The sequence below is a fragment of the Chlorocebus sabaeus genome, chromosome 23, assembly GCF_047675955.1.
Source record: "Chlorocebus sabaeus isolate Y175 chromosome 23, mChlSab1.0.hap1, whole genome shotgun sequence".
Lineage (NCBI taxonomy): Eukaryota > Metazoa > Chordata > Mammalia > Primates > Cercopithecidae > Chlorocebus > Chlorocebus sabaeus.
Window position 1 is genome coordinate 27,731,318 of NC_132926.1, and position 14,561 is coordinate 27,745,878.

Here is a 14,561-nt window from a genome sequence, read left to right on the forward strand (position 1 = left end):
GTCGTCACCCTGGGATTCTCAGATTCCAACGCCAGCCTGGGGAAAGCCCCCAGTGGAGAGAGTCCGGTTGGCAGGGAATGGTCCTACCCCCGAGGTGAAATCTCGGAGGGTCGTGCAGCCGGGCCGTGCCTCTGCGCGTATGCGCGAGAGATGCCGGACGTCGCGTTTGCCCGTGTGAGCCTCGCGGTTCTGTGGAGTAGTGGTTCCCTCTGCGTGCGTCGACCGCCGAATGCTGCTGTCTCGCGGCGTGAGCTTCGGGGCCGATGTCTTTAAAGAATCAAAGATTCTTAAGGAGTGATGATCTGGGTAGAGCGGCCCGACGTAGCCGCGCTCCCAAGTCTCGGTGCGAGTCCCGCAGACAGACCAGAGGAGACCTGCTGGCCAGATGTCCCGGGCCCAAGGCGGACTTCTCTGCGCCAGCCAGGCTGGCCTTCGGAATGGATCAGGCACCCGGCAGGCCGGAGTGGATCTCAGGCCCTCCAGCCGGGAACAAACCGGTGGATGCCCGTGGACTTGGAGTCCGCCTCCTCCCTTCCCGCCCCACCCCTACTCCTGCCTCCGAAAGGCTTCTTCGCTGTTCAGTAGCTGCGTGCCCGTCTGCCTGCGGCTGGGTCAGAATTGGCGGGCTGGTAACGAACCCGTGCACAAGCGGCTCCTAGTATCTCCAGAAAGGGCCGATGACTAAGGGGTGGGGGTGGGGGCGGAGGGCTGGAAGGTGTTAGGAACAACCTTAGGGGCCTATCCTGACTTCAGCTGTGCCCTCTCATCTTCTAGCTCTGATGCCGAGCAGAGCAGTTGGAGCTTGGGACTGGGAACTGCTGGAATTCCTATGTAGACTTCTAGACAGTCTAGAAACTAGAACTTTTCTTTCCCTGAGCCTCAGTTTCCTTATCTGTAAAATCAAAAGACGGGCTGTAGATGTAGGCTGTCTTTTCGCTTGGTGATTCTAGATTCCTTTCCTTGGATCCGTGGGGAGGGGGTGGTAGCAACAGTCCAGGGCGTTGGCTAGCCTGTGCCTCAAGTACGTATTCCCCGTGCCCGCCCCCTCAACCCCCCCAGCCGCCCGCTCCCCCGCCGAGCCGGGAGCTGAGTGGGAGGGGCAGAGGCGGGGCCGGTTGCCGGTCCCTGCTGGCGGACTAGAGTGGCGCGGGCTGAGTGTAAAACCTGGGACAGCCACCCCCCCTTTTCCTTATCCCCGCCCCCCTGCTATTGGCTCCCGGGAGAGGTTGACATCAAAGCCGCGGTCTTATATAAGCCAGATCTGCAGGGGAGTCTGCAGAAGGGTTAAACAGGTCTTCGGGCATCTGTGTCCTCGCCCGCGACGGAAACCGGCAAGAAGACGGTGGGCTGCGCGTCTAATTTTCAGCCTTGCCCGGACTCTGGCAAAGCCGGCGCCCAGTAGTGCGGGGCTCCAGAGCCCACAGGTGGCCCCCGGCAGTCTCTGGGGCGCATGGAGCGACGTTAATAGGGCTGGCGGCGCAGGCCAGTAGCCGCTCCAACATGAACCTCGTGGGCAGCTACGCACACCATCACCACCATCACCACCCGCACCCTGCGCACCCCATGCTCCACGAGCCCTTCCTCTTCGGTCCGGCCTCGCGCTGTCATCAGGAACGGCCCTACTTCCAGAGCTGGCTGCTGAGCCCGGCTGACGCTGCCCCGGACTTCCCTGCGGGCGGGCCACCGCCCGCGGCCGCTGCAGCCGCCGCCGCCTACGGTCCTGACGCCAGGCCTGGGCAGAGCCCCGGGCGGCTGGAGGCGCTTGGCGGCCGCCTGAGCCGGCGGAAAGGCTCAGGACCCAAGAAGGAGCGGAGACGCACTGAGAGCATTAACAGCGCATTCGCGGAGCTGCGCGAGTGCATCCCCAACGTGCCGGCCGACACCAAGCTCTCCAAGATCAAGACTCTGCGCCTGGCCACCAGCTACATCGCCTACCTGATGGACGTGCTGGCCAAGGATGCGCAGTCTGGCGATCCCGAGGCCTTCAAGGCTGAACTCAAGAAGGCGGATGGCGGCCGTGAGAGCAAGCGGAAAAGGGATCTGGTGAGTCCTGCGGCTTGCACGCTCCAGCCAAGGGTGCAGGCGCGGTGAGCACCCTCAGGCCATGCAGGCAGTCGAAGGAGGCTGTGTTGTCGTGTGTCCGATTTGGAAAGGCTGGGAAGAGTTCTGAGATGTTTGGTCACAGTATGCGATCCTGTGCATGGAGGGAGGCAGATTCGTCATAGAATTCATTTGTAATACTGGATAGTGTTTGTAATACTGAGTGAATAATCTGTTTGGAGCCTCGGACCCTCCAAAAATGCACACACCACAGATTTTGCTTCCAATTTGGAGAAGTCCTGATCCATTCCTTGGCTCTCCTGGAAGCCAGGCTAAGAATATGTGTTAGAGTTCTTTACTTTGAGTTTGAATTTATGTGCCTGGGCTCGGTTCCTGTTTTCAAAGGGCCTTTGCTGGACCGGCTAGTCTACTTCCATCACTGTACAAATAGGGAAACTGAGGGCCCAGAGTGGGTCGGGGCATGAAGAGCACCTATCTGAGGAGTCCGGGGTGGAGCTGTGGTAAAACAGATCGCGTATTCTACTCAGTCCAGGGCGCGTTCCACTCCCCATGGACTGGTTCTGAGGACCACTTCAGTGGCTTTGCATGTAAATAAGAGCCACTTCTTTTAGCTTTGGAGATTGCAGTCTCGTCTTGGCCTTCTTGATCTTCTCCAGTTAGGGTGACACTTCCTGGCACTCGGTCTGGCTGTCCGGGGCTGGGGGTGTCTGAGCGCTGGATTTTCAGGCTGGCCAATCAGTTTCTCTAGGTTGGGGCGCTCAGGGCCGCAGCGGAGTGGAGCCAGCTGAAGCGCCCTACCGGGTTTTATCTAACCTGCGGGGTCTGTGGGAAACCGAGGAAAGCTCATCTGGGGACGGAGGAAAGACAGATAGGCATAGAGTCTCTGAACGGCTGCCCCGGACTGGGGATGGTGCAGGCCGGGCGGCGCCTCGAAAGAAGTTGTTATTGGGCGGATCCCGGCCCCCACGCGTCGCCGCCTCCTTCAAGTAGCACCGCTTGGTTCCTGCTGAAAGAGCGGGAAGGAGGACGCTAGGCCAGCCGACTCCCCGCTCTTTTGCCTCGGTATCTAAGGCTCCCAGCTCGGGCTTAGGAAGCCGCAAGCCTGCATCCAAGCCCTGACGTTTAAACCAGGTTGGGAGGCTGGCGGAAGTGTGTAGGGGGCAGCGAGAGCTGGAGAACCGTGGATTTCCACCCCTCCCTTCCAATCCCCTGCGATCTCCCTTAGGTGTCCTAAAGCCAAACCAACGCGCGTCAGTTTCACCACGCGCGGAACATTTTCCTTACCAAACCTCCCGAAACTGCCCAGTCCATCCCAGGTCCCAGGAACTCCGCGCATAAAGGCAAATTTACGAGCCTGTTTGCCTATTTCGCAAACAGAAATCCGTCACTTATTTAAAGACTCCCAGTTACTGCTCCCGACACCTTCCCCTCCTCCCCATCATACCCCATGCCGGGCGATCGGAGCAGAAAAATTAAAACCTGTCTCTCCCGCCTCTTTTCTTGTGTGTGTCCTTTGGCAGCAGCAGCACGAAGGTTTTCCTCCTGCCCTGGGCCCAGGCGAGAAGAGGATTAAAGGACGCACCGGCTGGCCGCAGCAAGTCTGGGCGCTGGAGTTAAACCAGTGAGCCGAGGCCCGCGCCGAGGACCTGGCCAGGCCAGCCACTCCTGGAGCCCCGGGAGGAGAGGAAGGCAGCGGCGAACGCCAGGCTCTGGGCTCCGGCGGCTGGTGCTACGCATCCCGCGGAGCTTCTGCTGAGCGCCGGCAGATCGTCGGCTGCAACCACACACTTGGATCGCACGTGCAATGTCCTTTGAATTTTTAAAAATACATTAAGAGAAAGAGAAATATATATATATCCACCCCCCGCCCAACCGAGGGCAGTTCTTGGCCACACCATGCAGGAAGGAGGGACTGCCCAACCTAAGGGCGCAAAGACGCACTCTTCCACCCTTTTGGGGCGAATTTAGAACCTCAGCCCCATCCCCATTTCCCTATCTGGCTCTTTCTTTCTTGTCCCTCCAAATGATTCGCCTTGACACCCTATTCTCTAATTAAAATGCAATAAGGAATCATTTCTTTTCTGCCTGAGAAACAGAACCAGATGCAGGAAGGTGAAAGGCTGCCCTTTGTTCTTCTTCGAATCGTAGTGGTTTTATTTTATTTTTCTTTTTGTCGCTGCACTTCCTGTTTAGTTCCAAGGGAAACACTTTCTCTCTTTCTCTGTCTCTCTCTTTTCTTCCTTCTTTTACTTCCTTTTTGTTTCTATCTAAATAAAAGCTTTCCCTGTGTTGGAAAGTTTATATGTATTTAAACTACCTACCATGCCTGTTGTGCTCAGGTGTTTGTTCATCCTACCATCCCCAACCCTTTTCTACCTCAAGTCTGTGTGACCACTCACAGCCCCCCTCCCTTCGCCAAAGCAGTATCTATGCTCTTGACTAATAAAACATTTTCTGAAATCATCTGAAGCCTGTGTCATGTCTCAGCCGGGGTCCCTCACTGACTCCCATGGTTTCTACTAGGTGGAAAGCTTTCTGTTCCTGCTCATCTTCTTTCGATAAATACAAAACCAAACTTGAAATCAAGGGAAGCGGGCAGATAGAGTGTATTTCAAGAACAAAGAACAAAATTATCTTTAGACTAGAACGGGAGGTGGGGATAACTTATGAGAAGGGGGAAGAACAAAAACGGAAACGAATTAAGCTCAGAGGGCCTGGGCTCGGGTTTTTGTGCGTGGGTATGGGTGCTTGTCTGGAGGTTAGTAAGCACACTGGTGTCTGCAAACAGTGGTTTGGAGGGGTTATTGGGAGGGAAGGGGGCCTAGCACACAGATGAATCCTATCACTGGGACAGGGTAGCTCAGGAGAGGGGGTGTTGGTCGGAAATACGTTCATGTATGTGAAATTCTCAACATGTAGATGTACATGTGACAGTGCAGCAACTCATACGGAGCCTGAGGCTGTGCAGGGGCCAACAAGGGTCTGCTTAGTACAGCTCCAAGCACACAGTAAGGATTTGACAAGTCACAGCAGCTATTATGATTTTATACCTGAGTAAAATAAGCCTGTGGGTGCTTATATGTTAAATTGAGGTTTTTAGGTTTCTCTTTGGCAACAAAGCACTCAACCAAAGGTTGTGAGAGCGCGTGGATTTGTGCAAAGGGATAGGGTGTATGTGTGTGTGCGTGCTCTTTCGGGCACGTGTGCAGGAGAGCCAGTCTTTGTGTCCTCACATGTGCACTCATGGCTAGGTGTGGTGGGTATAAATTCGGTGCATTTGCCATGGATCTTGGATGCGTATTGGGCTAAACTGTGGCGGGCAAACGCAGTCGTTTATACTTCCAGGAATAATAATGTACGAATACTTTGGTTTGCGTGCAACTGCGTGCTAGGCACTGCGCTAAGCACTTCTGTGTCTCCCAACAGCTCCCATGGTTGCCCGAGGGAGCGCACGCTCTGCAGCGCCTGCGGGTCTGTGGCGCTCACTGCGAAGGAGGAGGGGAGACCCGTGCGGCTCTCTTGGAACTTTTCGCTCAGCGCATCTGGAGCCTGAGCGCTCGGCTTGGGAACAAGAAAGGAGACCTCAGGCAGCTCCGGGGCAGAGTCTCGCGGGGCACCAGGCGTGCCCCAGGCGCCTTGTCCCAGCGTCGGGGTGAATATGGGACCCCATTAGTCTTGGCTGTAAACACCGTAGCAGGGGCTGAGAGGCCACGCGGGCCTTTCCGGACGCGAAGGAGTTAATAAAAGGTGTTTTATGGGCGCTAGGAAACAGTGGGGGAGGTGTGAGCTTCTCTCTCTGCTCTCGCCCCCCTACTTTTTTCTTTTTTCCCTCTCGCCACCCGCCGCCAGATCAAACAGGCCCGCGATTTAACTAGGGCAACACTTGGCGGTAATGAGCCCGTCCGACGCACCCCTTCCTCGGCCTCAGTACCCGGCCCTAGGCCCCAGGGCCCCTGGGGAGGAGCAGAGAGAAAAATCTGTTTCTTTCTTTTTCTTGTGTTTTTCTTTTCTTTACCTTCTTTCTTTCCGTTGCTTTCTTGGAGTCCGTTTAGAAATTCCGGCGCTTATGGAGAAACACACTGGGGGAGCGAGACGATCCAAGCCCCACAGCACGGAGGAAAGCTTATCTAGATTCGAACCCAGGACTCCAACTTCGCTCACACACAAACCTCTGGCTATACACAGGTCCCAGCTCCCAGGACTATTTTTAGCACCGTGAAGTATCCTAGGCACGGGAAGAATGCGCATCCTGGTCTTGCTTTCTTATAGCCGGGGAAAGAAGAGGGGGTGCCGAGGGGGACCCGCCAGCAGCCGCCAGAGTCAAGTCTGGCATAACCAGGCCTCTTCAGAAAACCCAGTCCGGCTGGCCCCAAACCCTCTTTGGGAAGAGAGTCTTGGAGCCCTAAACTCAGCCTCAGAAACGTCCAGTGCCTGAACCTGGGAGCTGAGACGGAGCTGGCACCCATTAAGAGGGTCACTGGATAGTGCCCCACTCTCCCCACGCCTGACTCCAACGGCCTCCCACGCCCACGCCACATCCCCAGCTCCCATGGCACAGCTGGAAAAGCTGAGCCCAGAGAACGGCTCAGAGCTGCCCCAGGTTTCACAAACCATTCTGTGCTGAGGTCTGCAGACTAGGGGTCCAGCCCTTCTAGCTGCCACCCTGGCTCTCCAGGCTCCCACCCCTCCTTAGCCCTCCCTTCTTTGAAAACATCTTTAGAGCCTGACATTCGCTTTCTTCTTCTCTGCCCAGGTTTCAACGAGGCTTGTCAGACGCCTCAATCAGCTGTGGAAGAAGCAGGGTCATTATTTATTATTTTTGAATTAAATACATCTTTTTTTAAAAATGGGAAAAATGGAATGGTTACCAACTTAAAAGTAAATTCCAGGAGTTTACTGCAAGGAAATATTGATGTTACAAAACGTTAACTATAGGACTATTCTATTAAAGAGTGAAACACGGGAAAGAACCTGATGTCCTATAATTACAGAACTGGTTCAATAAAGCCATCAGTACAGTGGGTTACTACTCAGTCATTAGAAAAAATGTGGGAATTGACATGGAAATTGCTCATGATATATTAAATGAGAAAACCGCCTCCCACATTACACCAAACACTGTCCATTGTGACCCTTTTCATGTAAAAACAAATAAATGTTATTTGTGGAGAAAAACTGGAAGAATATACATCAAAACCTTCACACCTTTACCTCTGACTTGTGGGAATAAGGGTAACTTTAACTTTTCCTCTTGCTTAGCCATATTTTTCTTAAATGTCTTATAATGAATAAGTATTACTTTTGTAATAAAAATTAAGGGGCAATTTCCTTCTAATTTGTTCTGTTACCAGCATACTTTCAATACACCATTTATTTAACATACATTTGTTGTGTGCCCACCATGTGGTAGGCACTGTGGGCATAAATATTATGAAAAGATCCTAATAACAATCAATTAACATACAACAGAAAATATTTGTCTTGGAGAGTTTATTATTCCTTGTACACAGCAAATAGTCTTTTTCTTACATTTAAAGTCTATTAATGAATGAAATAATAACAGCTAACATTTATAAAGAAAATTATTTAAATTCTTAGCATGCGTTATTTCATATAAGCCTTACAGGGTTCTGTGAGGTCGATATTGAGGCAGCTGAGGCTCAGAGAGGTGGATTTTGTCCAAGGTCACATGGATGGCAGACAGGACTTGTATCAAAGTGCAAGCATGACTGCCTCCAGAGACCTGTTTTCCCCCGTGTCTCGGAGCACCTCCAGGGGGGTGTGTGTGTGTACATACGTACGTGCCCAAATACAGTTTCTCTCAGTCTGATCTTTCTTAGTCTCCAAAGTAAGGTAGAGAAAAAACGGAGGAAGGAGTTATGTGAAAGGAACTGGGATTCTAATTCCAGCATTCTCCTGGAACTCTCTTCCCCTGTCAGGGCTCTGAGTGGATCCCATCTAGAAAATGAGGAAGAGGGTAGGCTCCAAGGTGCTTTCCTGTCTGTAGCATTCTGATTTCAGGAATCTACTTTCTCCTGGTGAAGAATGCAGCATGTTATTCTTTGCAGTAGCCTCTGGTGTTTGCATGGCGTATTTACCTTACCCGGGTACTTCCACTTTTATAAGCACACTTTCCTCCCCATAATCTGGAAGACAGTCAAGGCAGGAATGATGTTCCCAACGGACAGATGTGGGAAAGGCAAACCCAAGAGAGCTGATGTGACCAGCTCAGGGTCACACAACCAGTCAAAGGCTGAGCCCCGATTAGAAGGTGCGCCTCAAACCCAGGGTTCTTATGGAAAAGGCACTAGATACCTTCTGTCTATGCAACCAGCGGTTACGCTTATAGTTTTGCTAAATCTTCACAAAAGAAACGAAACTAAGAAATCAGCCAGTCTCATTTTTAAATGAAGAGTGACTAAGGAGAAAAAATATGCACGTTCTAAAGTGTCTGAAACCAGCCTCCTGATTTAAACCCAATTTGTTAGAAACAAAATTTTTTCAGCTGAGAGAGTTTTTACAGCTGAGCTCTCCCAAACTCATAAAAAACTAGGTTTATATGGGAAATCGTGAAAGACTCTTAACTATAATACACAGCGTCTCATGTAAGCAGACGTAGACACTATATAAAGCTCCTACAAATGTTATTAAAACAAACAGAAATGCACATTTATCCCCACAAAATGGACAATGGAAGGCATCGGACTTTAGAGGAGTCCTAAAAGGCTTATGTTCACTGAAGTGTGAATGCACCCCATAATACTGAGAGCTCAAAGGCCTTTACCCATCATCCAAGCATGTCCCTCATTTGCAGAAGGAGAAACTGAGGCTTACAAAGGAGGGGGACTTGCCCGGGGTCTCGGAGAAGTGCTCTTCTTTTCTCTTCGTTTATTTAATACCTTCTACTTCTAGTGCAGGGAACAGAACAATACAGGGGCCAGGAGTCCCTGCACAAGCTACTGAACATTTCCCAACCTCAGTTTTCTTCACAAGTTACTGAACATTTCTCAACCTCAGTTTTCTTATCTACAAAATGAGAGCAATCATTGCCCCAACTTCCTGGGGTCTGTGAGGATGGAAAGAGATAAGGCATGCGAAGCACTTAGCGTGTTGCCTATGGTAGAGCTATTTTTATTGTTTTATTTAATCCTCATAACATTCTTGTGAGGCACTGAGGGTTTCTTTTGGTTTGTTTGCTGGCTTTGGAGACGCAGGGCATATTTCCAACAGATGCAGAAGATTTCAGTGACTTTCTCAAGGACACACACCCAGTGAGAGGATTCCTGCTTCAAAGCCCTTATAATCCACATCACTAAGGTAACCCAGCGGGTAGGCAGCGTGTAGCCATCGAATTTCTGAAACTGTTTTAGGCAGCACAGTACAGTACAACTATCATGCAAGCTGTAAATGTGAGTCACATAGGTAATTGAACATTTTCTAGTAGCCACCATAAAAACATGAAGAGAAACAGGTAAAATGATTTTTAATAATACATTTTGTTTAACTCAATATATCCAAAATAGAATTTCAACATGAAACCATATAAAAATTATTAGTAAGAGATTTTACATTCTTTTTTCCAAAACAAGGAGCTTTTTGTTGTTGTTGTTGTTGTTTTGAGACAGAGTTTTGCTTTTTGCTCAGGCTATAGTGCAGTGGTGCAATCTCGGCTCACTGCAACCTCCACCTCCCAGGTTCAAGCCACACTCCTGCCTCAGCCTCCCGATTAGTTGGGATTACAGGTGCTCACCACAACACCTGGTTAACTTTTTGTATTTTTAGTAGAGATGGGGTTTCAGCATGTTGGCCGGATGGTCTCGAATGCCTGACCTCAAATGATCCTCCCACCTTAGCCTCCCAAAGTGCTGGGATTATAGGCCAGAGCCACCATGCCTGGCCCAGGTACATAACTACTAAGTGGCAAGGCAGGCTGCAGACCCAGATGCCTTCGACTCGAAAACCTGCCCTTTCAGCCACTGAGTTCCATGACTCCCAGAGACAGTGGGGGGCTGTCGCTGGGCAGCAAGATGTGGAGTGCCTTTTGGAGTGTCCCACCCAGTTCCAGTTCCAAGTCTACTATCAGGTGACCTTGGTCCAGTCATCTCCTTGTGCCCCAGTTTTCTAATCTCTAAGATGGGCTAAAAATATCTTTCCTCCCCGCAACAGAACTCTTGTCAAGCTGAAGTAGGAAAAAGTCTTTGAAAGTGTTTTGAAGGCTGGGTGTGGTGGCTCACGCCTGTAATCCCAGGACTTTGGGAGGCCGAGGCGGGTGGATCACCTGAGGTTAGGAGTTCGAGACAAGCCTGACCAACATGGCGAAACCCTATCTCTACGAAAAATACAAAAATTAGCCGGGCGTGTGGGTACATGCCTGTAATCCTAGCTACTTGGCAGGCTGAGGCAGGAGAATTGCTTGAACTTGGGAGGTGGAGGTTGCAATGAGCTGAGATAGCGCCACTGCACTCCAGCCTGGGTGACAGAGTGAGACTCTGTCTCAAAAAAAAAAAAAAAAAAAAGAAAGTGTTTTGAAACAAAAAACATATTAGCATAAGAGGCCTGGCCAAGGTTAACAGAGAGGTCTAGACTGGCCCCCCAGGCCTGTACTCAAAACTAAGTGAGTTGGTGAAATGAGCTGCATGGCATTGGGCAGGTTTTTTAACCTTTCTGAGCCCCAGAGCTCTCTTCTGTAAAAGGGAAGGCAGAGGCCGGGTGCAGTGCCTCACGCCTGTAACCCCAGCACTTTGGGAGACCAAGGCAGGCAGATCACAAGGTCAGGAGTTGGAGAACAGCTTGGCCAACATGGGGAAACCTTGTCTCTACTAAAAAAATACAAAAATTAGCTAGGCATGGGAATGTGCGCCTGTATTCCCAGCTACTGGAGAGGCTGAGGCAGGAGAATTGCTTGAACCTGGGAGGCGCAGGTTGCAGTGAGCCGAGATCGCGTCACTGCACTCCAGCCTGGGCGACAAAGCAAGACTCCGTTTCAAAAAAAAAAAAAAAAAAAAAAAAAAAAAAAAAAAAAAAAAAAAGGAAGGCAGGGTAGTGTCCAGAAGCGTTCTGAGGATCTGGGAAGCTCTTAGCCTGGCCCAGAGTAGGCAGGTGGTAAACACGAGCTGTTGTTCTTGCTGCTGTTGTGGTTGAGGTTGAGCTGCTGGGCCTGCTTTGGAAACCACAGAGCATGGCAGGAAAGGGGAAGACAGCGTGGCTCTTCAGGGCCCCCTGAGACCAGGCTCTTGGCTGCGGGTAGAGCTCAGGCCATCCGACGGTGGGACATGGGAGGTGTGGCTAGAAGTGCAAGAACAGCTAGTGTGGCAGGAAAAGCACTAGCCCCAGAAGCCAAGAGAAGGGGGTTCAGTTTACTGTGTGACCTTCGAAACTTCCTTGCCCCAACTGGACTCTGTAAAACAAGGAAGGGGGACCAGATCTAAGTTCCTTTCTGCATGGGCTCTCTAGGATTTTTACAACGGTGTGAATCAAAGTATTCACCAAATACAGCATCTCTATGAGGGACAGAAAATACTCTGAGCCTTCCCCTGTGGCCTGAGGCTGCCACCGATTGAGGGGAGGGCGCCACCTAGTGGCCATACTCCCTTTTCTGCACTCGCAGTGAAACCAGACAGGATCCCAGACTCTTCCGTGCAAGGCGAGCCCAGAGCCCCAGAACTCCCTTTCTTTAACTTCCTCTGGCAATTCAGGGGCGTAGAGAAGGGACTCAGCAAGTTCACAAAACCAGGAGTCCTGGGTGTGAGCCTAACTCCTGAGGGACGTTGGGGTTTTGCAACCCAAGATTTCTGAGGCCTTCTTCCCTAAATGTGCCTTAGGGACAAGGATCTGTGTTTTCTTACTATGTGAAGTCTGAAATGCACCACACATTTTTTTTTCCCTATTCCTTTGAATAGAAGCCACTGAACAAAACACAATCCTGTCTTAATAACTCAAAATATTTCTGCCACTACTACATGGGGCTAATGGAACACAGAGGGCAGTTTCCCCCTGCACTAAAGAACCCAGGTTGCTGGGATCCTGAGTTCTTCCAACAGCTTTTACCACTCTTCCATCTCCCCAGCACGGTCAATATTCCACTTCTCTCTGTGGTGTAGGTTGCGTGGTGCATGAGGAAGTCAGACTGACATAGGCTCAAATCCCAGTTCACTGTGAGACCCTGGGTAAGTTGCTTGACTTCTCCAAGCCGCAGTTTTCCCATCTGAAAACTAGCAATGATAATAGCTTCTTTGCAGGTCTGTGTGAGGATTAGGACCATATATAAAGACGCTAGCACAGTGTTTACCTCCCAGTAGGTGCTTAACAAATAATAGTTATTTTTCTGCAGCTGGGCCATCCTGATCATCTTTTCATATCCAGCTTTGGAAATATTCCTCGATAGAAATATGAATAGCATAAATTTGAGAACGATATTAGCCACCAGAGATAGAACACCCTTCGCTGAAGATGAAGGAGGCTCCTTGGAACTGTTTAAATTGACTCAGCCAAGTTCAACTTCATCTAGTTTAGATAAACCCCAGTAGGCAGGCTGCGGTCTTGTGAGCAATTGATTCTCTCAGTCCTCATTCTTTGGGCTTCAGTAAGTTTCATTAGATACAATTTCACCTTCTGGCAGTTGCTAGTGGACGTGGCTGAGTCTGAGCTCTGCTGAATCTGTCCCAGCCCAGCTGACTGGACGGCTCCCCCTGAAGCCTGATCCATTCCTGCATCCCCCATCACTTAGGCAGGAGAGGCTCTGCTTGGGCACAGGTGCCCTCCCACTGCTCACTTAACAGAGGCCAATCTTGCTGGTGGCTGTGAGCCCTCAGGAAGTCTCTTTTAACCGTCTTAGCTTAATTAAGCTCATTACATTTGCTAAGCCTCATTGGCTTCTCTAAGACTTCAAAAGCCCATTGTGCACTGCTCCTTCCTCAGAAGTAGGGTTGGCGCAGGGCTCTGAGCTTTCATCACAGAGTCTGTGATTTTAGTAGTGGAAGATCTACTTCCCACTCCTGTCTGAGTCTTAGCTCCTCTGAAATTCCTGGCTCCTGGAGGACAGAGTCCATTTCCTTTGGCACCTGGCCCACAGCAGATACTCAAATATTTTTGTGACCCTATTTCATCAACGGGGGATTTTTAAATAATAGCAGGTTTCGTAACTCCAAAGTTCAAGGTCCTCATTCCAGCATGAGGCTTTCTGCTCCTCATTCACAGTCACGTCAGCCTGGACTTCCCTTCACTCTCATCTCACCAAACCTGTTTCCTTCAAGGGCCTGCTTAGGTGCCTCCTCTTCCGGGAAGCTCCCCTGCTTTTCAGAATGCCTTTTTCTTGGTATTTTCCCCTTACTCTGAATCATATAGAGTGTGGCTATACATGGAGTTAGCAAGTATGATTTGTGCTCATTATAACCAGTTTAGATGATACCAAGAAAGCACAAAGAAGAAAGTCAAATTTACTCCAAAATCACCAATGAGGACTAACCATGGTTGCCATATTAGTTGTGGCCTTCTTTTACTTGCTACCCTTGTGGTGCCCAGGGCAGAACAGGGCATGTCTGTTGACCTCAACCAGATCGACTGTTAACAGCAGCATGCTCCAGTTCTGTCCCTCTCAGCCAACCTCTGACAGTTTCATTAACCCCATTAAATCATGCAGGTGCCTTTACACCTCCTGGGCTTGTTAATCTCTGTTCAGCTCTGGTAAGTTAAAACCTGGCTAGAAGGTTGGATGTACCTTGTTAACCTCCATTAAACCCTATTAAATTTCTTAACTAGCATCCTAGTGACTTCTCAAAATCCCTCATTAAAGTTTAGTAAATCCAGTTGATTGGGACAAGGGTAAATGTCGTAGCTGCGCTGCTTCAGAGCTTGGCATTCTGAGTTCTTTGACGGTGGGGTTGACAGCAGCATCCCTAGAGCCAGGCGAGCCTTGGGGATCCATCCTGGGAGTGCCTTTAGCTCCTTGGCTCTCATTGTTACTGGGGCAAGTGCCTCAGCTTTCCTGAGACTGTATTTACACCTCTATAAATTGGAGTTAATAATAGTTCCTACCTGGTATGACTGTAGTGAGATTAAGTGAATTAATGCACATAAAACTATTAGCCATTGTCTGGCATGGACTCTGTACTTGATAGCTATTATTATTCCTGAATGTGGAAGATCTTTGCAGACAAAAAAACTGTTGAGTAAACAGAAGACTCAGTTCCAGTACTAAATAAATATAGTGTCCTCCTCTGTGTCAGGTCTTGGGCTGGAATGGTGGGTTATTATCATTCTGGTTTTATGCAGACTGAAGATCATCCATTTGAATGACTTGTCTTAACAGTGTCTTTGTGGCTGTGCATGTCACTCTGTTTGCTCAGACTCTGACACTTCTGAGCTGTTTGATGCTGAACATAACATAGTTATAATACTTTCTTGATCAGGGCCTTAGGGGGTTGGACTCAGTGGTTCCTAAGCCTGGATGTGCAAATAAATTTCTGAGAGAATTTTTTTTTTTTTTTTGAGATAGAGTCTTG

General features: G+C 49.9%; 1 protein-coding gene across 1 annotated transcript; it reads left to right on the plus strand.

Moving 5' to 3' along the window:
* Positions 1-1,277: 1,277 nt before the first annotated feature.
* HAND1 (heart and neural crest derivatives expressed 1) lies at positions 1,278-4,524 on the plus strand. The gene is made up of 2 exons (XM_008015091.3): positions 1,278-2,043; positions 3,582-4,524. The coding sequence occupies exons 1-2, from the start codon at positions 1,501-1,503 to the stop codon at positions 3,684-3,686; spliced, it is 648 nt and encodes a 215-aa protein (XP_008013282.1). The 5' UTR covers positions 1,278-1,500; the 3' UTR covers positions 3,687-4,524.
* The last annotated feature ends 10,037 nt before the right edge of the window (positions 4,525-14,561 follow it).